Raw genomic sequence first — 24,777 nt, forward strand, 5'->3', positions numbered from 1 at the left:
GCTGAACGAGCCACTTGCCATTAGTTCATGCAGCATCTAAGCAATGGAATCAGCTACGCTTCTGCCGCTGGTATAGCAAGAAAGAGACAACCTACTGTCATCGCTAACGACCATCTCGCATGGGATCGTTCCGCCAAGGTCGACTTCGGATCCAGCAGAACTCGCAGGGATGCCACATGAATGTATATCGTGATGAATGGCGGTTTTCTCTGAGCGGCCGGGGTATCCTCATCGGGCGCCTCCCCATCGTTCCAATGCTTGATTGTGCGCCCGAAGTAGTCGCCGTTGTCCGCAGCATCGTGGGGATGGTACCCGTCATCCATAAAGGTCCAAACAAGTTTCGGCGCGAGCTGCTTCGCGATGATCTTGAGCGTCTTCTCCGCATCATAGTTCCTGCTCCGAGCGGGAATCCTCCACGGCTTTCGATTCGGCCCCAGCTGACAGGTTGGATCCCCTAGCTCAGCCCCAGACGGCTCTGCCTCGAACCACTCGACCCGTTCTTCGTGGACCATATGATTCAACCATGGGCCATCTGCCATACAGAGCAGCCAGCGGTTGGTGAGTTCCAGCGCCACGCGAAGCTCGGTCCAAATCTTGGGCACGTCGACGCTCCAGACATCCGATACGTTGATACCGGGTAGAGCTTCGCGGACCAACTTCCCGTCTACGATTGGAAGGCGGAAGTCATACCATTTGCTCTTTGCAAAGACCGGATGCCAACCCCCCTCATCAACTCTCACTCCGGGTCCGGCGTCCAGATAGTATGGCGTAACCGGATCCATTTGCCGATGGCCCCCCGGTCGTCCGCCCGCCAAATGCTCACGGAGGACACCCATCTCCCATGTCGTCAGCCCCCCGTTTAACATTATCTGAGATGCCTCGGTGGAAAACAGCATGTCGAGCTCATGGCCTGGGGGAATTGGATACGGCGGCAATTGCTCGAAGACCGTGCTCTCCTCGGCGAAGTAGGTTGGATGGAGCGAGGGAAAGAGAGGGGCGAATCCAGAATGAGCGACGGTATCTCCCGTAATGTTGAGCACATTGCGCATCTCGCCGCCATATTTGCGGAGCCATGGTGACCGCGGTGGCTGTGACGTCTGGGACGCAGTTGAGAAGATTTGGCTAGTCATTGTTTGACGGGGAAGATGTTCCAAAGCTCAAACGGTGTTGATGGTACTGGAAATGGGTTAATGGCGATGGTGAGATTCAAATGCGAGAGCTTGGAGAGCTCGATCTTGAAGGCGTTGACGAGGACAAAGCTGCGACACCAAATACCAGCTACAGGCATGTGGCAAACAACAACGAGAAAGGTCTGAATGCCCCCATTCGAACTCTCTTTGTTGCTTTCCGGAAAGGGATGCGCAGTCGTTCGACTCTACGCGCTATTACCCACCTCGGCACATCCTCAAGGGGCAACTAGGCTGTAAAGAAGAACTGTAAAAAAGCAAAAAATGGAAAAGAAAAAGAAGAAGAGAAAGAAAGTAAAGAAAAAGAGAGAAAATAACACCTACCAAATGTACCTATTCATTTGCAGCGATCCTATGACTTGCCGCGTTCATGACCGCCTCGTTTGACGCCTATTCCTTGTGCAAGACTACGGGGTTCAATTAATACCGGATTCTGAACTTCCATCGCGAAAAGTTCTCAGGCCGAGCTGGGTTCGGGGGGCTTCTGAGCGAACCAGAAATAGTAGTAAAAGTATCGATGAACCTTCATATCATCCAGCGCTTTCCTCGCCTCAGCCAGAGTCACCTGGCTTTCTACCTGTGACATTCCTAAAGCAGTGAATGGCCTGGGGGACAGGGCGGGCATCAGCTCCAGCACCGCCGTCTTCTGGTAGAGGCCAACGAGGCGCAGGGTCTCGTTTCGAACCCAGCTGCGATTGGTTTACTTATCGGTGCCCGTCCCAACATCGAGAATCTTGTGCACGTTGTCGCCAATGGGTGTATAGAATAACGCGCCGTCGCACAGCTCAAGCATCATGGCATGCTTCATGTCCTCGCGATTGAGCTCTTCCTCGTTGTTGGGAATTGGATAGCAGCCATTCCTGAAGTGCTGATATCGGCGGCCGTTCTCAATGGTGTGAGCGTAGACGGACGACGTGACGCTGATCGGCCTAGCCGACGTCGTCTCGAAGTCGTCGGCAGGGACAGACTCGCTTTTATCGTGGACGTCGTCAGGCTCCCCAGAAGGGGCCATCATGCTGCTGGGGTTGCCGAGGTTCTGCTGATGGTGATCATCGACGTCGCGGAGTACAGCATTGGGATGGGGTTTACGATCGGAACCTGGTGCGGACTGCACCGGCGAAGAGCTCTTGTAGCGGCACGTGCTCACGCTTGCGCGGGGCGTCTCGATGGTTGTGTCGGCGGCAGCGTTCTCGTTCAATCTTTTGCTTTCAAAATCCGGCGGCGGGCTCCCGCTCTCGCTCATGGCCGACCATGCAACAGAGGTGTCGCGAGACGGTATATGCTTGACAGAACGGATCTGTCTGAAAGCATATAATGGTAAGTTGAAACATGAATGGTTCCTTCCCCCCAGTGTCAAATAAACGACCGACCCAATCGAGATGGAGAGTCCGTACATGCACTGCAATATTGTTGTGTAAGCAGCATGCCTTCCCGTCCCGTGTCGGGCTAAACCCGCATCAGGGAACACTTTCCTCTCAACCACGCACGTAGTTCCCAATTTTGGGAAAAATGTACGCCTGCGAACAGCAGCTTTGTGCCAGTTCCGCAAGCCCATCCACATGCGCCACCTTCCAATGCCACCTCGGGTACCTAGAAGCACAATGGAGTGCACCGAGGGCCCAGTGGGTGAGAGAACAAATGGAACCCTGCAACCACAGGATGGAGTCGATTCCGACCAACCTAGGCGAAGTGCTAATCTTGTGCTTCCTGTTCGTCGAAGACGAGCGCCGCCGACCCGACCTGATTACCTGACGTGCCCTTGCCTCTCCATCAGCATCTGGCTCACAGGCCTCAGGTCTTAATCGATGACTGGATCTCTTGGAGCGACTCCTGCAACTGCCTTTGCCTTGGAGCCCCGTTAGATCATGTCGGCATCGTATGCCGAGACGACCTGCTCTCTTGTGCTTACGTCCTCGATGCGCCTTGTTGATTATGTTGAGACACTCGTTCACACCAAAGATGGAATGCGCTGCGTCGCCCACCAGGGTGATGCGCGCGCCACGATTGTCAAACGGCTGCGGAACCCAGTATTTGACCTTGCATCTTCAAGACCGCCTCCTCCACCCTTGGCCGCGTTGCCGTATAGCACGACGACGATGGTCACGTACCTCGCCGCTCGCACCCGCGCGTGTTCGTCACCACTGAACAGCAGCTCGTGCACTTTTGACCACGAGCCACCCACGCCGAGAACGTTATCCGCGCTGTATGTACCGTCTTCGATATTGCTCACCAGTTTTTTCCGATATTAATTAACAATCAAACTTCATTCCGTTTCCTCTGACTCACTGTTTCCTATGTGGTGGTGCATCGCGCTAGCGGCGCCTAAGCAGTGCATGACCTGCCGGGTACGTTTATTGGTTTTTGTCTGTGCTGTACATACATACATACGGACTGCATAGTACAAACAACATGTAACTATGGGATTTATTATGTTTCCATATTCCCAGGATAATTACAGAGTGCCTCAGGTGAGTGAACACTTGGTGAAAGTACGCCTTGGGTACCCGAGGTACTGAATTATACCATCCGCAAGACTCTCGTGGTGTACATAGGGTAATCCAACTGATACGCTAATTATGGCGAATTCTTTGCCGACTTGTATGTACGGATTACAGACTCGGAGGTTCGGGAGATGCCAAGCGACTCATCGGTCCCACAAATTAAGGTATGCTTCGGCATGCGCCGATCCTGGTGTGCGATGTGGGGCACCTCTACACTACAGAACATAAGCTTTCTGCGACATCAAGGCCAATACCCTCTGTACCTGAAGTTTGCTGCCATCACCGCGTTCAGCCGCCCCCTCTTGCCGCATCGCTTCCCTCGCGGACTTCCGTCTACAGCAAACTGTCGAATGAATAGCACCTGTGTATGGCGCATACTCGCATTCCCTCCACGTTACGTTCCTCGATCGAAGGTCATTGCCTCCGACCCTTTCGCACCACCAAGACTTCGAGGACCTTTGTCCGGACCTCATACGACGCACAATAATAATAATTAAGCGACAACCCCCGTCCCGAGTCCCCGATGGCACCACATGCGGCAGACCCCCCGACTCCTGCGGGACAGGAGACGGGGCCAAGCGACAGCAATCCGATCGGACCCCCGTCTGGTCTTTCCGCAATACCTTCGCGGTACAATTCTGAACAGGGTCTCCGGCAGAGCATGAAGCAGATCGGTTACGACGAGGCGCGCGAAGACGGCTACCGCTTGAAGGGCGTCCAGCTGATTGACAGCGTTCGCCAAAGCCTGCAATTGTTTGTGCTGCTTTCACAGTCACCCCCCCCCCCCTTTTTTTTGGGTATGATTAGGCAGAGAGTCCGACTAACTTGAACCTCCTGCAGGCCTGTCAAGACATTCGACACGGCTGCGACATATTACCACAAATTCCGTGTGCGGTTCCCGAGTAACGAGTACAACTACGAGGACGTTGCTTTGGCATCCCTATTCGTGGCTTGCAAGGCCGAGGATACCATCAAGAAGTCGAAAGAGATCCTCTGCGCGGCGCACAATCTTCGGCAACCTCATGACCACAAGACGCCAGATGACAAGGTAGGCCATGATTCTTTTTGGGGAGCCCCATCTCAAACCTCTGGCCGTTCACATAGGCTGACTCCTCTCCAAGATCTTTGAAGCCCCGTCTCGCTTTACAGTCGGCCTAGAGCGGCACATCCTCGAAACCGTCGGCTTCGACTTTCGGGTTCAGTACCCGCAGAAGTTACTCATCAAGATGGTCAGGAAGATGTTTCCGCGAGAAGAACAAGGAACCATGGAGGAGGGCAAGAGATTTCTTCGAGTTGCCTACAACATGTCGATCGACTTGTACAAAACGTTCGCGCCGATCAAGCAGGCCACTTTCACCTTGGTGCTCGCCATTCTTGAGCTGACCGCTCTTCTCTTGGACACCAACCCAGCAAATACACGAGAGTTTCGGGATGCTTCGGCGTGGCATTCCCACAGACCTTGCGTGCTGGAAACCATTCTTGACCTGTTGGACTTATACACGCAGTTCCCCAAGTCCACCAAGATCGGAACGCAGTTCGCCCTTCAGAAACTGATGGATGTCAAGATCGACATCAACAATCTGATAGCGAGAGAGAAATACCAACGCTACCACGAATGGTGTGATCGGTGCGCTCCGGATGTGCTAGACACGCGGTCCGTCACGCCGGGCTCAGCCACGTCACCGGCAACGAATCCTTCGCTATCCGGAAACAGCTCGAAACGCAAGAGGGCACCCAATGAAGGGACGCAGCGGTTTGTTTTTGATGCCGACGAGGCGAGGAAGGAGAAGGAGGTTGTCTCACGATACTTCAACGACGAATACGAGGAGCATGAGGTGGAGGTGGAGGAACCGATTAGGGAGTCGGAGCCGCGCCATCCAGGGCGGACGAACCATTCGTATCGCAGCCACGGCCACAGCCAAGGAGATTATGGCTGGCCAGGTCATCACCATCGGAGCAACAGACACGGACATCCCAGTGACCGGCATAGAAGTCGACGGGGCCATGGCTATTGAGGGAATGCGGGCAAGTCACCGAATCTGGCAAGTGTCTGGAACTTTTCTCTTTTTTAGTACGTCGTTATGATACCCATCATCGATGCCGACGGCCCGTAAGCGATTCAACACGAGGTTTGTAGTGCCTACCGTCCTGGATATTGCGCGTCATATCTTGGCCAGAATCCCCTCATTCAAGATGAGGATTGATCACGGAGAACTCTCAAACGTGGCGGACGCCTCTAGACCTCCACCATGCCTCAGGTATGCCGAGATCGAGCGTCCTTCTGACCAGCCTTATCCCATTCTGCGCCACGTCTTGCGGCGAATGGGAGCGGTCCTTGGGGGTTGTTCAAGTGTTAGGTACCCAGGGTCTGTGCTCTCATCTTGAGCCAGCTTGCAATGGACTGAGCCAGCAACATCATTTGGAAATTCCGAGTTCAATCCCTAGCCGGCCGGATGTAACCATGCCTACGTTCATCGTTCAATGTGTCTTACGCGGGTTATGCGGCTAGAAGGAGGCTGGACTCCTTGAGGAAATGGCGGTTCTAGCTCTGTACAACTCATCGACAGTGGGAGAACAGATCGGAGCGGATATTAAGCTCCCATAGGAGGAGGTGTCGTTGAACGGGCGGAAAATACCAAGATGCGTTAGGCCCAACAATCTGACAAGAGATACGTGGAGGTCTGAAGAACCACCGACTAAGTCGACCCTCCTCCCTGTCTTATGAATTTGACGAGGACGGCAGTAGCCTCGGTGAATGGGCGATCCAGGAGAAATAGTGCTCTTTTTCCTGGGAATGCCTGACAACCTCCATCTCGCCGTCCTCGGGGGGGAGCAGTCATGGATCAGTCGCAATCACAACGGTCCGCCTCCCACATCATCCACCAGCAACCGCCCTCCTCCCGGGGATCAACAATCCCCCATCATCTCATCTTTCTCCTGCTCCCTCACATCCTCAACATCCTCCTCTTCCTTCTTCTGATTCTTCTCCCTCTCCTCCTCCTCCTTGCAACGCGTCGCCGGACCGCTGCTACTGTGATCGCCACCCCTACCGTCAACCTCGCCGAACAGATGAGCGCGTAGCTCGTCCAGCCCGCCAATGACGAGATCAAACGATCCCGAGGCACTTCCCGTGACAAGCGGGTCAGCAGCGTCGATTCGGCGGAACCAGCAGGTCTGGATGCCGCTGCTCGCCTTGGCGGCGCTCAGGTCCGCCAGCACGGACGAGACGAGCAGGGCGCGCTCGGGGACGAGGTTTCTGGCCTCCGCTCTGCTGCCGGCTTCATCGCTGGCATCATTGTTCGTGTTGTCGCTTGGGATGGGAGTGTCGGTCATGGGGGTGGTAGTGCTGCCGTTAGCGGCCGCTCCGGCAGCATCGGCCCCCGGTTTTTGGTCAGTCTCTCCAGAAGCTTTGTCGCAGTACGCGGTAAACCAGGGCATCACGAATTGGCCCCAATGGCTCCAGAAGGCTCGGGGGTCTGGATTCTCGCTTGCGTACGTCTCAGCCGGAAGCGCCGGGAGAATCTGTTCGTGGTAATTAAATAATTAAATCAGAAGTTGGCGCAGATCGATCAATCAGGCTTCTTGGCCTCGCGTTAATATCACTCACGGTATCAACAAGGTGACCGACGCCGGCGTCCGCAAGCACCTTCGCGGCCTCGGCGGTGTTATGGGCTACGACGGCGAGCGCGATCTGGCCATGGCGCTTGGTAGCGTCCAGGAGCTCGCCGGCGCCGGGCGCCAGGGTGATCAGGGGCGCACCCAGGCCATAGAAGATGCGCCAGTAGACTTGCTGAAGACGGACTGACTCGTCGTACGACAACGGACGGACGCCGAGCTCTTGCAGGATGTGCTGCAGAATGGGAGACTTGGAGAAGGCACGGAGGGCGTCCTCGTCCGTGAAGCTGGGGATGTCGTTGGCGGGCAGGATGTCCGCGAGGATCGCAGGTATCACGCGGATCATGGCGTCGTTGCAGGAAAGAAGAGCGCTCAGGTGCACGAGAAGCACGCGTGGCGCGTTACGAGTGGTCTCTCTGGCAGCCGACGTCGCTTCCTGCAGATTGGACTCGGAGTCCGCAGCAGAACGGCTCCTCTTATGGCCAATGGTCGGAACGGTTTCCATTGATGCTTTGAGGAGTGTGGGTGAACTAAGTTAGCAACAGTGAGCATGCGAGGCTCCAGAAGATTTCAAAGCTCTTTAACAGAAACGCGCAGAGATGGATGCCATACCGGAGATATTCTGGAACCAAGTAGATGGTAGCAATACGTGCTGGTCGCGATCAGCGGCTCCTATTGGGAAATTCGAGTTTATTCTGCAGAATGGGCCTTCAACACGAAGCTGCGGGCTCTTATGAGGAAAAGGAGAAACAGGAGGGAAGACGGGAGGATTGTGAAAGTTTTCTGAGGATTATGATACGCCGCACACAAAAGGGATTCTGCCAGTTGGCAATTGAATACAGGAATCATGGTGGAAGCATTGTAGAGTCTATTCACCGTGGTACTAACCTCTACATTTACATTCAACTTGGTGAGCCTTGCACTCTTTTGTCCGATGATCTTGTCACTTGTGACCTGTCCTGCGGTGGAGCGTGTTGAATGGAGCATCTGAAAGATGGTTTGCGGTTGCGATGACTTTAAACGTGCTTGAGTTGAATGTATAAGAGAATGTGATGGCGGCCCTTGTTGGGAGCAAGAGAACACGTATTAGTCACCGAGAAGGGGGGATGGCCAGCAAGAGCGGTACAGCAAGAACAACCAGAATGTTTCATTAGCCTTCATGACTCTCGACTCATAGTGTTAGGAGCTCGTCTCGTTCGCAACTTCTTTTCGACTCGTTCGCCGGCCCCGGCAGTTTTACTGCAGCTTGAAGTCGGCGTTCGTCTTCTCCCAGCCTCCTGTCCGGTCTCCCACGGCAGCAACCTTCTCCGCCAACCTCGCCTTGAGAGCCCGTGACCTATCGGTGCACAGCTCGTACATGGTCGACAAGTTAAACAGCAGCGTATGCGAGGACCGGCCGGAGTCCACAAGCTGCTCCAGCAATTCCCTACCCTGCTCGGCGTCAGCGGACCTTATTCATTCATTCCTCGTCATGGTTTTGATTTTGCAGCGCGGCGCAGGAAAGGGGAAGATGAAGAGGGGAAAGAACAAAAATCAAAGAGACCGGGCCTAATAATTAATACCTCCTGCATCTTGCCCACATACAGCAGGCAAACTGCCAGATTCACCCCGACCATCTCGTCGTCCACCTGCTCCCTCAAGGCCCTCCACTTTTCCACCGCCGCCTCGTACTCCCCGTCCGCCACGTCGCACAGCGCGCTCACCACCCTCTCCTCGACGCCATCGCCATCGCCATCGCCGCCGCCATCCGCGTTGGCACCGACGCACGCCCTCGCGGCGTCCACGTCCCCGAGCTGCAACCAGAGCAGCGCCATCCTGACCGCCACCATTCCCTTCTTGAGATTGCCGCCGCCGCCGCCGCCTCCGCGGCGGGGCGCCAGCGTGCCGAGGTGCACGAGCGCGCCGGCGAGGTCGTCCATCTCGACCAGGGCGCCGGCGACGCGCACGCCCAGGTCGGCCAGGCGCTCGCGCCAGACCTCCGAGGCCGAGTGGTCGTGCCGGGCCCGGGCCGCGCCCAGCCGCGCGCGCGCCTCGCGCGCCAGCTCGTAGTACGACATGACGGCGCGCCGCGGGTCGCCAAAGCCGAGGGCCTGCAGGCGGACGGCCAGCAGGCGCAGGGGCCAGGGAACGACGTGCTCTGGAGGGGAGGAGGAAGAAGGAGGAGGAGGAGGAGCCGAGGCGGCCGTGGTTCCGGGGGTGGTTTCTCCGCCCGTAATGCTGCTGTTTCCGCCGCCCCCGCCATCCTTGGATTGCGTGGCGGGAGAGGAGCAGTAGTAAAAGGCCGAGTGCAGGTCGCCCAGGGCTTTGACCTCCTGGGCGGCGAGTGGGGTGGCGTCGACCAGGGTCAGGCAGGCGAGTCGGATGTAGAACAGGTCGAAGATGCGGGCATGGTCGGTCGGGTCCAGCGCGCCGCTTGTGAGGGTCTGGGCCGCAGCGATGGCGGCGGCGCGGAAGTAGCCCTGGGCGAGCAGGTCCGGGATCGGGGTGTCGGCCTCCGGGGGGTTGCGCGGGTTGCGAAAGGGAGGAGGCACTGCGAGCGGGGTGAGCGGGTGGTAGATCTCGGGTCGGAGGAGGTAGGAGAAGTCCTTGGGCCCCTGTCGGGGAGAGGGCGCGCCGGATATTATCCGCTTCCCGGTCGGGGCTGGCGACTGTGCTGGGGAACGCGGCATCATGGGCGAGCCGGGGCCGGAGCTGCGGGGATGGCTTCGGATGGACAGGGTTCGTTGGACCCGATCCGGGGACAGCGGCGATGCAAGAGGGCCACTGGCCAGAAGGTAAGGAAATCGCAGTTAATAGGGTTTGCGGAATAGCGCGGTAACAGGGTGGAAAGTGGAAGGCGCGGACACTCACTCGTCATCGAGAGGGTCTTTGGTGGATGAGCGGGGTCGGGTGACTGCAAAGAGAGAGCATCAGCTGTATTCTTGTTTCAATAGAAATCAAAGACTCGCTGTCATTCATCATAGGTGGGTGCGCTAGATGCGTGGCAGTGAATTTGACGGGTAGTTATGGGTTGCTAGTAGATTGCTGTAAAGCGACCTCTCAACCCGTAGAACTGCGTAGTTACACACACTAGTGACCCGGCAGAGCATTCATTGTCAGTTCAACGGGTTCACTTGCCTTTGACCCCCGATCTTGTCCTAGCGTGCACTTGAGCCGCTTGATCCTGCGATCTATCCATTGCCTCGGCCGAGGTTTGGGTCACGGCTGCGATGAGACTGAGCCGAGTGGTGAGATGAAACGACCGGGTTCTCGCAGCTGCCGATTGAGTGAGGTCAAGAAGAGGTGGGTCCTGTCAGGGTCTCCGTAGTTGAGCGCGCTAACCAACGCCGCCGTTCACTGCCAGGCAGCTGTGGAAGGTGCCTGATCAAACCCTAACCCTTTGTAGAATTCGCCTTGCTAGGCACGGACCTGGTCTGGCTCCTCTACCGTAACTGAAAAGTAGGGCCACCGCATCATTAGTTATCCGCCACTGAATGATTTAGTTACTAAATCACTGGAGCACGTGGCATACCGATATAATTACACCTATGCATGTATACACGGTATGGAGCAATTCTTTGTGCGCTACAAGCTCAGTAATTATGGCTTCAAATTTTATTATCGTTGAGTCGATCGCGTCATTGGACTACTCCCCCCCGGCTTCCCGCTGTCTATCCGTCCCTCTTTGTGCACGCTCCCGCCTCGCGATCCCCTCTCCTCGACCTGCTATGACTGTCCTCGTTTCCCCCCGTCACCCTGGGTCCCCGAGGTTGATGCTCCCGAGTCGTTAGCCCCTAGGTTTGGATTGTTCAATATATCCATATTGAGTTCGTGCCTCTGGCCCCCACCAGCACTCCCGCCTTCGCCGCTACCGCCTGCTCCTCCTCCTGGGGACATGATGCTGTCTTTTGCGCTGCCCACCCATTCGCGGTCGAACACCCCACGGTCCGTGCCGGGATACGGTTGCCAGACGTCGGGAGAGGGGTGTTCCGCTTGGTCGACTGCTTGACCACCTTGCCCAGCATTTCTACCATGTTCATTTCGATGTTGAGCTTGGCGAGGAATGTCGGGGGGGTGGGCCTGAACGTAGCTGAATGCGTGTCAGCAGCTCCACTGGTTTTTTTCAAAAAAAAAAAAAAAATACAGAAAGGGAGAATAGGACAGGCCTACACCGCATCGTCTGGCAGAGACATGAGACCAATCACTAGGATCTAGTAGGGGCCCGGGTTACAGGAAAGTTGTCAGTCAGCCTTAGTGAAGAGAAAGAATTCAGTCATGGGGGGAAGGGGATGGGGCGGGAATGGATGCTCACATCGAGTGAGATGGATATAAAAACCATGAATACATTGTATTTCCACACAATGCCGTACTGCTTCAGCCCACTCGCGACCAACTTGGACTTGATAAAATACACGTTCAAGGACATGTCGATGACAGCAAAGATAGCCTTTTCCATCCTGTCCCAGGTGTTGTTGATCCGAATAAAGGTCTGGCTGATTTGCAACCGGGTGGGGACCCAGATACAGAAAACGCTGACGTTGATGATGCCAATAGCGACGAGCAAGCCCACTTTGAGCAACCGTTCTTTTTGGGGGTTGTACATGGTAAGAGATAGGCGGTTGGCCAGAATCTGCGTCAAGCACTGAACCTAATAAATATTGACTTATTAGTCGACGCCGTGCGGATCGCGGTCTACAGGTGGAGGGGACAGCAAACCTCGATAGTCCACGTACAAACTCCTAAGACATTTAAAATGTTAGCCAACGTCCAGGGATGAACAGCCGATGGAGGAGTGCCAACACGCATCTATGCTCAGGAAGTACCATATGCTGTTAGAGCAGACCTCGGTTAGCTATAATTGGTGCGTTTCCAGAATGAGAAGACCACGGAAAAAAAAAAGAGAGAGAGAGAGAGAGATGGAGATGACGGCCGATTGCATAGCCACGTAATTAAGTCACGACCTTACGGTTCCGGCGCTAGGAACGATACGTATGGCGGACGGCCTTGGTGGGATCAAACACGGCTACGGCTGTCGAGGACCCGAGCACGCCGCCTTGGCTTGTCAGTCTCTCTCGGTACCAGGGCGCAACTAGCGTCCCCATCGAGATAATTAGGGGTGGGTGCCTGGAAAGTCCCAAGGAACTAGAAGATAATAGTGAAAGAATTGAAATGAATGCGGCATGTAGCGCGCTCATTCTTTTTTATCATCTTTTTCCCGTTTCGTTTTCTTTGCTGTTCAAGGTTCCATGTGGGAAAGGATGTGAAGCTGTTCAGCGCCAGGGTAAAGACGAAGAGGAAACTGAACCCGTGGTCACCTGGAAAGTTATCTGCTCAATGCTGTCATCTAGCAATTGGGCTACGAGATCCAAGGTGGTGCTGATCTTGGATGGAATAAAATGATTAGGACCCCGCACACATATTATCCCTAGCCCCGGGGGGAAGGAACACCAGCACCGGAAGCACAAGTGGGCAAGAGTGGCTGAGTGGGCAAGATCAGGGCTACAGTAGGCGAATAACGTAGGCTGTCACGTGTGCTTATTGGTAGTTAGTGCACAAGCTACAGAGAATGGCTGTTACAGTATATGACTGCCAGTAGGTCAGATCTGACTGACCCACTAACAGGGATAACGAGCCAGGGTTAACATATATTTAGACAGCTTCTCTAAGTGCCTCTGGCACTTAGAATAATTGACACTTTTATTACCTACTTCTATAGACCGTAATAGTTAGTCTAGAAGTACCGCCTATAGCGTAAATACTACTATAGTATTATACCTATTTATAGCCTTCTAGAGCTATACTAATTATAGCTATTAAGCTATAGTAAATAGTACTTACTACTAGTTTAAATCTATAGTCTTATTACTAATCGCGAGCATTCGAACGCTATAGGAGACCATTTACCTAGATAAGTAACTATATCTATCTACTTAAGTAGATACCTAAATAGTTAGATATAATAGTAATAATAACTCTATTAAGATCTAATAAATAAGCTTAAACTATAATAAGTATATTAGACCTATTACTTTATCGTTAGAAATGCCTACTAGCATTAGGTTTAAAGGCTTACTTTAATAGAACTTTAAATCCTTAAGCTAGTAACATCCCTTTATCACGAATATAAGCCGACCTACGCCTACGGCCAGGCCACGGCAGCCAGAGGGCCTATACCTAGGCACTAATAGGTATAACCCTACTATAATAGGCACGATCAGGGCACAGCCAGGAAAAGGGGATAGCCAATCCGTAGTATAAGATATACCTATTAGCCTATAGATTCGAAAGGGAGGTTTTCCTCCCTAAGGATCAGTCTTTAGAACTACGAATCAAAAGGGATACGAATAGGCAGCCTGCCGGCCCTAGAATAATTGACTCCCCCTGCCTTGCAATTAATACAAACCTGCTTAGAAAAGCCTTTATAATAGTATTACCTCCCTTGATAACTAGCCTAGTAGTAGGCTGCCTTGATAGTTTCTAATCCTTCTAACCCTTTATTAATCGAGATAGTACTATCATTTAGCCGTTTAATGCCTGTAGGACTAGAGGAAGAACCTTTAAGCTAAAGTAAGACTCTTTTGGCCTAGTATTGGCCGTAAAACCATTCTAAACCCCCTCTTTACGTCCTAATACCCTCTAATTTAGAGCCCTTAATATAAGGCCCTGATTATAAAGAGCTTATCTGGAATTTGAAAGGCTAGGTTAAGGAGCTAGAAAGGCTATAGTAATTATAAGACTAGGAAAAGTTCTTATTAGAGAAGCTAAGACTATTAGACCGTATAAAGGGCTTGAAATAACCTTAATTACCTATTAAATCCTCTAATTCTAATGATTTAGGATATTACTTTAAGGTTATTAAGGTTACTAATCTAATTCGATTTACTAATATAATAACCTATTAGCAGTAGTAAGAGTAGCTCTAGGATTTATAATATACTTTTTAGGGAGACTTTAAGCGGTTTAAAATATTATAGAATTATATCCTATTTATATTTAATTATATGGATAAATAACCTTAGAACTACTAGTATAGTTATTATTAGAATATATTACCTAAGGAATATAATTAGCTAGAAGGTAATTAGACTTTATTCAAAGAGTAGATAAATGCTTATATAATTAACCTTATAGATTAGGTATCTTAAGTAGCTAAGGCTTTAAATTTAGCTTGCTAGTAAAATAGCTAGTCCCTATAGGATCTTTACTATTACCTTAAATCCCTTAAAGCTTAGTTTTTCTACTAGGATAAGAAAAGCCAAGCTTTAAGCTTCTATAATAAGCTATTACCTTTCCTTATTCAATATATTGACCGTTACTATACTTATTATCTAGAGATATAAAAAGGAATAGTATAGTTAGTATTATGAATCTAGTATAGCTTCTAACGACCGAATTATAGTTAGACTACCCCCTTTTTACTACTAACTTAAGATTAATCACGTTATATATCTAATATATTACGTTTCCATACGTTATTGTCCTACTATTAAACCAGACCTATAATGAAACTATAATCGACCTTATAAGGCGCTTTAAACCTTACGTTAACCCTTACTCCTAAGATATAGAGTAGTGGCTTATATTTCTAATATAGAAAGGAAAGACATTTTACAAGAGATTATATAGAAATAGTATAGGTTACCTCTTACTAATAAGGCTAATACCTTAGCTACTAGGGTTTAGGTCATTTTTACTAGAGAAATAGAAGTTACTTATAATAGACCCTAATATTATAGGAATAGCTATAAAGGATAACCTAAAAAGGGAGGATATATATAGCTATTATAATAAACGTATATAAAGGTATTTTAACGATAATAGACTTAGATTCCTATATAGAAGTAAATATTATAGACTTCGACCTTATTTAGAAATATTAACTAAAACGACTTACTTATATTCTGTCTATAATCTAATAGTTTAATAAAACGGTTATAGTATCCTATAAGGTATATCAAATACCAATCATACTAATCGATAAGTATAGAACTATACGTTAATATAATTACTCTTTGTCACGAGCCAACCATATACCGCGACCTAGTAGGGCATAGAAGGCTGAATGAGCCACCAATCAAGAAGGGCACGAAGCGAGGCTGACATAGGATCGCTAGGGAGCGCGGGCTACCACGGGCGAACGATTGCCAAAAGAGAAAGATAGCGGAGGATAGCTAGCTACCAAAGGCGATCCAAGGACAGGATAGAAGGGGACTATAAGCGATCGGCAGAAGTATATATATATATAAATAGCCATTCGTTATAGTAGACTCTAAGAGTTTACTAGTGATAGTAACCTAACTTACAATTACTAGTATTTATACTAAGTATTACTAACCATTGTAGGAGATAACTCTAGTGTTGTTATAAACCTTTTGGCTTCACCAAATCCCTTAGATAACCTATACACTTGTCCCACTTAATTTACCTCTGTCTAAACCCTTTTAGAAGAAGTCTGAGTTAGGTTCGTCACACGTTGCTATTATTCCCTTTGTTCTATTATAGCTCAGAACAGAGGTGATTTCGACCTCGACATCGACATAGCTACTAATGTTACAGCCGAATAGCTGCTTACCTAGCTTGGTCAACTCTAGTAGCGGATTTAGGAGTTAGACTAGAGAGACAAGATTGCTTAAGCTCGGATCAAGGAACTCGAAAACGGTAAAAAGCACTTGTAGAAGCTGGTTAACGAGGCCTACGCCAAAATCAAGGTACTCGAGGGCGCCAAAGCGAGCCATATCAAGATCGAACTACCTAGTAAATATAGAGGAACTAAGGAAGATCTTGTAAGATTCCTAACGAACCTCTGATCCTACTTCCGGCTTAATAATAATAAGTTTCTAGATGACAAAGCTAAAGTCCTCTTTGTAGCTATAAGACTAGAGGGCAAGGTACTTAGATAGTTTAAGCTTATATAGAATAACTATCTTATTAAGGAAGATAAAGACGACTAAGACGCGTTTATATAGGCAGTCTTCTAATCCTATAACTGGTTTGAAGAAGAGCTTTGGAAGGTTTTTAGTGACAAAGACAAGAAGATTTATATATAAGAAAGACTTACTAATCTCCGACAGACTAAGTTAGTAGCTTCCTATGCTATATAGTTTAGATAGGACATACTTAAGTCTTAGCTTAACGATAAGGTATTAATATAACTATTTTATAATGGCTTAAAGAAAAAGGTTAAAGACAAGCTATATAAGTACGACCGGCCTAAGACTCTAGACAAATATATCGTATAAGCCATTTAAATTGATAATTAACTCTATATACAAGAGTAGTAGAAACAAGGTTAGACAAACGGAACTATGGTCAAGGCTAATGATAAGAAAAAACGGGCATATGTTAGCACATCGCATAGGATATATCCTAGAGCTATAGATATAAATATAGTATAGAAGCAAGATAAGAAAAAGACGGCTAAAGACAAGTCTAACGTTACCTACTATAACTATAGAAAGAAAGGGCATTACAAATAAGAATATTAAAGCCCGAAGAAAGATTAGAAACTAGTCCCTAGAAAGGAAATTATAGCTATTAACGAAACCGCCAGGGATGTTATCGAAGTAGCGGCTATAAGCTACAAAGACAGAGATAATAATACAGATAGTCTCGGATATAATAGCAATGGTAAAGATAAACAAGCACCATACTCCGAACTGGTTACTATAGACCTAGAAACAGGTCTTGCCAAATAGGATACGGCGGGAGAGTATACATTACCAATTTCGATTTTCCTAGCCTTGAGGTAGTAGGGTTTTATAGTTACCTAGAGGTAAGATAGATCGTAGACGACCGACACCTAAGGAATCGAAAGACCTAGACCTAATGTTCTATTCCTCTAGGAATGAATTAAATGGTACCGTAACGAAGTTTTCCGGCTTAACACAGAACTACGCGAACAGGATAAACGCTTGATTTGACTTACCTAGTAGAGCGATAGAATAAGGGACAAGATAAGGGAACTCTGACGTATTATGGAAACTATTAAAGGGGAATAGCCTATGATGTATAATAGGCCTAATAGCTACACTAAGCATTTTGACGATTAGTAACTTAGCTATGACGTACGGAACCCCGAGTACTAGTTTATACACGCGAACTACGGAAAAGATAAGCGTACGTAGGAAAACTATTGGAAGAAATACTCCTACCTTAGCATTAGAGTACCTACGGCCTATGTATAGTGGGAAGGATTTGGAAAAGAGTTCTAATACCTTCTAGGCAACGCTACGTAACTATACCTATAATACGAGGCATATATACAAGTGCCCTAGTTCTAATATATATTATACGAATGCCAATACTACTTTTACGACAAATTTAAAAACAATTACTAGCTGACCTAATAAGGAAATGAGGACAGAAGCCTCTGCCCTATAGAATAGGTCTATAATATAGGAAATAGAGCAGCCGAATTGCTCTAGAAAATCGAAGCCTGTGATCTAGAAGGCATTACAGTAGTACCAAAACGAGCCTAGCCTAGGCACTGTAGAATAGGACGAGATATATAGGACTCGTGCTAGAGTAACGACTACCTTTACCACATAGACAAAAAGAAATCGCGGATCTAGGAGCTTTAGATAAAGCTATAGTACGTACGACGGAAAGTAGAACGGACCTAATGGTAGGAAGTTATAAGTACTTAATAGCTTAAAGAAATAAGCACGATTGACGAAGCCACTATTAGCTAAATAACCAAGGAGGTTAGCACTGACCTAGGAAACGGGTTAGGGCCCTTCAAGGGGCCTGAAAACCATTAACGCCCGTATAGCGGCAAGTAGTAGCGTAGTATAGGAGGAACTGGTGTAAGAGACTACTATATCGAGACCTCCCGGCAGAAACATGGGAAATCACCGTAATCTTTAGACGATAGCGGCAAGACAAGCAATTATAGATAATAGCATAATAGAAATAGCACGAAATGCTTGTACTAGTAGATAGTAGAGTAGAGATAAACCTGATTTCGCTAACACTTGTAAATTAGCTATAGATACCTTAGAGAATAAAGTAGAAGCATAGTATAGTTAAAGGGCTATTTCCGATATAATAGGTATATAGGGAAACCGAACCGATTAACATTACTATAGTAGAGAAAACTATAGTAGTTATATTTAGCATCGTAGATATAGGCGATGACAAAGATATAATATTAGGATTACTATAGTATGAAGATTATAACCTAGACATTAGCTAGAAGAATAGTAGCTACCTACGACCCTAAATAGAGTCATATTCGACTAGTAAGATAGAAAGTATATAATGTGACAAACCTAACTCAGACTTCTTCTAAAAGGGTCCAGACGGAGGTAGGTTGAGCGTAACGAGTAGGCAGGTCGTCTAAGGGATTCGGTGAAGCCAAAGGGTTCATAACAACACTAGAGTTGTCTCTCACAGTAATCAGCAATGCTTAGTATAAGTACTATGATTGTGATTGTTACCACTAGTGAACTCCCAGAGTCCACCATAACGAGTGACTATCTACATATATATATAATCCTGAGATCACTCTTTACCTAATGATCCTTTGCCGTCTAGATTACGGCTACGGTAGTGATCCTATAGTGTATAGATCACTTTGCCAAGCGTGATCCTTTCCTGATTGGTCCATTCGTACCTACTATCCTATTGGCCTGTCAGGGGAGGCGGTTCAGGCGGCGTCCTATATATATATTTCCGTGACACGATACCCTTCCTTTAAGGCTTTCGACCCGAAAGCCCATCTTAGGCCATTTCAAATAGCACTAATAACCCTTAGTAAGTTATCTCCTATATTTCCCTCTTTCCTCTATATACTGCTAATAATATGTCTTGTATAGCAAAGCGTTTAATAAAAAGATCTGTAAAGACTAAAGAGCGCATTGCCCTAGCTACTGCTATCAATAAGCTAGGGTTTAAAGTGATGCCTTGTTCTTATTGTTTTTCTCGTGGCCTCTACTGCCGTATAATAGAGAGTACTTCTCGTTACGGCGAGTATATTTGTCGTAGGAGGTCATACGACAGTTCTAGGGTTCTAGTCTCGTCTTGTCTATGTTCCCTTGCTAGTGTATTTTTTCTATACTAACTTCTGCAGTGTCCCGTATTATAGATAAATCAAAACACCTCGACCGGTTAGAACAAGATGCTAAGGAGGCTCTCTGTGCTGACCGCAATTTATTGGTAAAAGCGTAGCGTCGTCTAGACAAATCTCTAGCTCGTTTAGACCGTATTCGTCATCAAAAGCGATCGTTATTGTCTCGAGGGTCGGAGATAGTTCACCGGGGTCTTGCGTCTTTGGATAAATTGGAAGAGGTAGGACAGCAGGAATCAGGGGCGGTTCTAGGTGTGTAGCTCAATGGTGGCGTTAACGTTGTTAACTAGGGCGCTGTCTTTAATTCTGTCCTGGTTTTGCCTTTAGTCGATCTAGGTTCTACCGGTAGAACTGTTCCAGTTTCTTAGGGCAGTTTAAATTCTTGACTAGTTCCTATAAGTTATCTTCTAGTCTAAAATCAAGCCATTTGACTAGGTACTACAGTTCTCTGTTAATAATATATAAATCTAGAATTTCTTCGATATCCTATTCTTCTTCCTCGTCTTTTGCTTCGATGTACGTAGCAACCTTGGCGTTTTTTAATGCTGGTTTAAGGAGTGAAATATGAAAAACATCTGTCTGTAGTTATATAGATAATGGTAACGATAGTTAGTAGTTAGATGTCGAAATTTGTTCTTTGATAACGAAGGGTCTGACCTTCTTAAAGTCTAGCTTCGTGCTTAGTCGTTTGGTTCGCAGGTTTTATATAATTAGGTAGACTTTGTCTCCCCTCTCTAGGCAAGGTCCCTTGAGCCTATATTTATCGTAGTGGTTCTTTATTCTGGTCCTAACAAACTCGAGTTCCTTTTTAAGCTTCTTATATAGTACGTATATCTATTCTACTTTGACTACTGCTCTCGGCACTGTGACCTCTAGTCCTTGCCTAAGGTCTACTTTATATCTATAGTTCACGAAGAACGGTATAACTTTGGTCGTTTCTATCGGCGTCGTATTATAGGCAAGTTATACTATTAGTAATAGTATAACCTAGTCATCTTGCTAATAATTGACGTAAGAGCGGAGGTATTGCTTAATAACTTGGTTTAGTTGCTCCGTTTGTCCGTCGGTCTGCGGGTGATATGCTATTGACAGCTTGCTATTGACGCCTAATCGTTACATTAACGCTTGCTAGAACTTCGATACGAACTTGGTATCTCTGTCGGTGATCTATTCTTGCGGCTAAGCATATACTGATGTAACTTGCCGATAGATTATATCTACTAGCTATTTAGCTATCTAGGACTCCTTGTAGGGAAAGAAGTATGCCTATTTAGTTAGGCAATCTACTATAGTAAGAATACTATCGTAGATTACTCCTGTGGCCGTATCCTTAGATTCTAGTAGCTTTATAATAAAGTCTATCGTGATTAAACTCTATAGTTTGTTAGCTATTGGCAGTGGCTAAAGTAGCCTATATAGCTTATATCATGCTATTTTGCTTCGATTATAGATGTTATAGCTCTATATAACTTCCTTAACTCATGCCATTAACTATAGAAAGTCGTAGTGTTTCTTGACTTATGCGATAGTCTTCGTAACTCCTTTATATCCTCCGAGTTTCGACTCGTGGAGTTTTTGAATCATCTGTAGCTGTTAATCTTTGTTATAGATATACGCTTTGCCTCGGTACCAGAGTTTTCTATCTCTTTCTTCCACTCCGTTAGGTACTACTAGTCCGGGTGCTACTTGATACTATGCCTCGTTAATCCTTTCTTCTTAAAAGATTATATAGCATTCTAGGAACGAGTCGAGTAGATCATCTCCTACGGGTATCTGCGTTTCGTAATACAGCGTTCCGTCTATTCGTTCCTTGAATAGCAGTGGTGTTATTTCTATTTGTCCTTCTATATGATCCGTTTGTCGGCTTAAGATGTCCGCTTGTACGTTCTCTTTGCCCTTCTTATAGCGGACCTCGAAGTTAAATTCCACAAGGAATTCTGCCTATCGTATTTGTTATCTATTAAGTTCCTTTATCGTTGTAAAGTATTGTAGGTTCTTGTAATCTATATATACTTATACTAGTTTAATCGTACCACTGAGGTATAGTTACTATTCCTTAAAAGCTTTAATAGTTATAAGTAGTTCCTTGTCGTAAATCGGATAATTAAGATATAGTCTATCGAGCTTCTTTAAAAAGAAGGCTATAGGATATAGCTTCCCTTGTTCGTCTCGTTATCCTAATTGTCTTCCGATGGTATAGTCTAAAGCGTCCGTTTCTACCTCGAATAGCTTCTTAGGGTCTGGTAGTACTAGTACTAGATCTTTAGTAATGGCGTTATAGATCTATATAAATGCTTACTTGTATCGCTCTTTCCATTGGAATTTAGCGTTCTTCTCGGTAAGTTCGTATAAAGGTCGTACGATCGCTCTAAAGTTCCTGATGAACATTTGGTAGAAGTTCGTAAATCCGATGAAGCTTCGTACTTCTGTAACTAACGTTAGTTGTGGCTAATTCTTGATAGCTTTAATCTTTGAAGGTTCTATCCGGATTTGTCCTAGGGATATTTCGTATCCTAAAAAGACTGTCTTCCTAATATGGAATTCGCTCTTTTCCTTGTTGACTAATAGCTTGTATACGTATAGCGTATCTAGTACTACTTTTATATACTTCCGGTGTTTGTCTATTATCTTAAAGAAGATAAGTATATCATCAAGATAATATACTATAAATTTGTTAAGAAAGGGTCGGATAGCTTGATTAATTAGGGCTTGGAACGTTGCTAGCGTGTTTGTAAGTCTAAATGGTATAACGAGGTACTTGTAGTAGCTATAGGGTATCCTAAAGGCCGTTTTCTACTCGTCGCCTTCTTTAATCTATATATAGTTATAGGCTGATAGCAAGTCAAGACGTATAAAATATTAGGCTCCTGCTAACTAATCTCGGAGCTATAAGATTAGCAATAATAGGTATCGGTTTTTCATAGTCTATTCGTTAAGTTACTAATAGTTGACGTATAACTATAGCTTTCCGTCTTTCTTAGGTATAAATAGGATTAGGTAGCCTGCTAGCGATGTTAACAGGCGGATATATCCTCTTCAAAGGTTTTCCTCTAAATATCGCTTAAGTTCTTTATTCTATATCTAGCTTGTATAGTAAATCTTAAAGAACTTTAGTCATACTCCTTCCTTAAGCTTGATCTCGTAATCCTATAGGCCATGTTCTAGTAATCCTTCTAGATACTTCGGTTCGAATGCTAGGTGTCCTTTGTATTCCTTCGGTACTTCCCTAGTCTTGTCTCGTCTCTTAGTTTTCTAATAGTATACGAACTTGGTTCTATCTATAGTAATACTAGCGATTTCTCCTGTCTTAACCTACTACTCTAATTGTAGTGCTCCGCATTTGTTAACGGAGAGAATAGCTATTGGCGGTTTAGCTCGTTCCTCCTATCGTGATATCGATATCGTTATACTGCCTCTTCTAGAGTCTATAGTAGTCTGCCTACCACTGTCTATCTCTTACGGTAGATCCGTAGGATATGCCTTTCTCTAAGCATTATCTGCTTACGATCCTTGCGTGCTCCCTATCTCGCTAGTCGAATACGACTCTGTTTAGGGTCGTAGGTAGCTACTATTCTTCTAGCTAATATCTAGGTTATAATCTTCATACTATAATAACCCTAATATTATGTCTTTATTATTGCCTATATCTACGATGCTAAATATAACTGCTATAGTCTTCCTTGCTATAGTAATATCGATCAGTTTGGTCTCTCTATATACCTATTACATCGGAAATGGCCCTTTAACTATGCCATGCTTCTGCTTCATTCTCTAGGGTATCTATAGCTAATTTATAAGTATCGGCGAAATCAGGTTCATCTCTACTCTACTATCTACTAGTACGAGCATTTCGTACTATTTCTACTATGCTATTATCTATAATCGCTTATCTTGCCGCTATCATCTAAAGATTGCGGCGATTTCCTATATTTCTGCTAGGAGGTCTCGGTATAGTGGTCTCTTACGCCAGTTCCTCCTATACTATGCTATCACTTGCTATTGTACAGGCGTTAATGGTTTCTAGGCCCCTCGGAGGGCCCTAACCCGTTTCCTAGGTTAGTGCTAACCTCTCTAGTTATTTGGCTGATAGTGGCTTCGTTAATCGTGCTTATTTCTATAAGCCATTGAGTGCTTATAGCTTCCTACCATTGAGTTTGTTCTGCTTTTTGTCGTATATACTATAGCTTCATCTAAAGCTCCTGAATTCGCGATTTCTTTTTATCTACGTAATGGAGGCAATCGTTGCTCTAGCACAAGTCCTATATATCTTGTCCCATTCTGTAGTACCTAGGCTAGGCTCGTCTTAGAACTATTGTAATGCTTCCTAGATCGTAGGCTTTGATCTTCTAGAGCAATTTAGCTGCTCTATTTCCTACATCGTAAACCCATTCTATAGGGTACAAGCCTCTGTCCCTATTTTCCTGTCGGGTTGGCTAGTGATTATTTTCGAATTTGTTGTAGAAGTGATATCGGCATTTGTACGCTACACACTAGAACCAAGGCACTTACGTATATGCCTCGTGTCGAGGGTACAGTCGTATGGTGTTACCTAGGAGGTATTGGAATTCTTTCCTAAATCCTTCCCACTATATGTAGGCCGTAGGTACTCTAATGCTAGGATAAAAGTGTTTCTTCTAGTAGCTTTCCTACGTATACTCGTCTTTCCCATGGTTCGCTTATATAAACTAGTATTCTAGGTTCTATATATTATTGCTAAGTTGCTAATCGTTAAGGTACTTGGCATAGTTATTAAGCCTATCATATATTATAGGCTGTTTTCCTCTGATAGTTTTTACAATACGTTAGAGTTCCCTTATCTTGTCCCTTATCTTATCGCTCTATTAGACGAGTCGAATCAAGCGTCCATCCCGTTCGCGTAGTTCTATATTAAGTTAGAAAACTTTATTATAGTACCATTCGATTCGTTCCTAGAGGAATAGAGCATTAGGTCCGGGTCTTTCGATTCCTTAGGTATTGGTTGTCTACAATCTATCCTACCTCTACGTAACTATAAAACCTTACTGCCTCAAGGCTAGGAGAATCGAAATTGGCGGTATATACTCTCCTGCCATATCCTATTTGGCAAGACCTGTCTCTAGGTCTACGGTGACCAGTTCGGAGTATAGTGCTTGTTCGTCTTTACCATTGCCATCGTGTCCGAGACTATCTGTATTACTGTCCTTGTCTTCGTAGCTTGTAGCTACTACTTTGATAATGTCCTTGGTGGTTTCGTCGATAGCCGTAATTTCCTTTCTAGGGGCTGGTTTCTATTCTTTCTTCGGGCTCTAGTATTCTTGCTTATAGTGCCCTTTCTTTCTATAGTTATAGTAGGTAACATTAGACTTGTCTTTAATTGCCTTTTTCTAGTCTTACTTCTATATTATATCTATATCTATAGCTCTAGGGTACGTCCCGTATAAGGTACTAA

The 24,777-nt window shown here is 46.7% G+C and overlaps 5 protein-coding genes across 5 annotated transcripts; 1 reads left to right on the forward strand and 4 right to left on the reverse strand.

The window, feature by feature from the left end:
* Positions 1 to 517: 517 nt before the first annotated feature.
* On the reverse strand, positions 518 to 1,130 carry MYCTH_98000 (uncharacterized protein; the record flags this gene model as incomplete). The annotated part of the gene is made up of 2 exons (XM_003666137.1): positions 518 to 532; positions 603 to 1,130. The coding sequence occupies 2 exons, from the start codon at positions 1,128 to 1,130 to the stop codon at positions 518 to 520; spliced, it is 543 nt and encodes a 180-aa protein (XP_003666185.1).
* A 757-nt stretch (positions 1,131 to 1,887) lies between these two features.
* Positions 1,888 to 2,430, reverse strand: MYCTH_2112936 (uncharacterized protein; the record flags this gene model as incomplete). Its single annotated transcript, XM_003666138.1, has 1 exon — positions 1,888 to 2,430. One exon carries the CDS (start codon positions 2,428 to 2,430, stop codon positions 1,888 to 1,890), a length of 543 nt encoding a protein of 180 aa, XP_003666186.1.
* Positions 2,431 to 3,896: 1,466 nt separating this feature from the next.
* Positions 3,897 to 5,926, forward strand: MYCTH_2310696 (uncharacterized protein). The gene is made up of 3 exons (XM_003666139.1): positions 3,897 to 4,441; positions 4,529 to 4,736; positions 4,810 to 5,926. The coding sequence occupies exons 1-3, from the start codon at positions 4,212 to 4,214 to the stop codon at positions 5,701 to 5,703; spliced, it is 1,332 nt and encodes a 443-aa protein (XP_003666187.1). The 5' UTR covers positions 3,897 to 4,211; the 3' UTR covers positions 5,704 to 5,926.
* A 669-nt stretch (positions 5,927 to 6,595) lies between these two features.
* MYCTH_2130079 (uncharacterized protein) lies at positions 6,596 to 7,808 on the reverse strand (the record flags this gene model as incomplete). Its single annotated transcript, XM_003666140.1, has 2 exons — positions 6,596 to 7,210; positions 7,296 to 7,808. 2 exons carry the CDS (start codon positions 7,806 to 7,808, stop codon positions 6,596 to 6,598), a joined length of 1,128 nt encoding a protein of 375 aa, XP_003666188.1.
* Positions 7,809 to 8,417: 609 nt separating this feature from the next.
* MYCTH_2140615 (uncharacterized protein) lies at positions 8,418 to 11,885 on the reverse strand (the record flags this gene model as incomplete). Its single annotated transcript, XM_003666141.1, has 7 exons — positions 8,418 to 8,734; positions 8,866 to 10,066; positions 10,154 to 10,196; positions 11,038 to 11,195; positions 11,255 to 11,362; positions 11,453 to 11,493; positions 11,595 to 11,885. The coding sequence occupies 7 exons, from the start codon at positions 11,883 to 11,885 to the stop codon at positions 8,540 to 8,542; spliced, it is 2,037 nt and encodes a 678-aa protein (XP_003666189.1). The 3' UTR covers positions 8,418 to 8,539.
* Between the last annotated feature and the right edge of the window lie 12,892 nt (positions 11,886 to 24,777).

This window comes from Thermothelomyces thermophilus, chromosome 6, assembly GCF_000226095.1.
Source record: "Thermothelomyces thermophilus ATCC 42464 chromosome 6, complete sequence".
Classification (NCBI taxonomy): Eukaryota; Fungi; Ascomycota; class Sordariomycetes; order Sordariales; family Chaetomiaceae; genus Thermothelomyces; species Thermothelomyces thermophilus.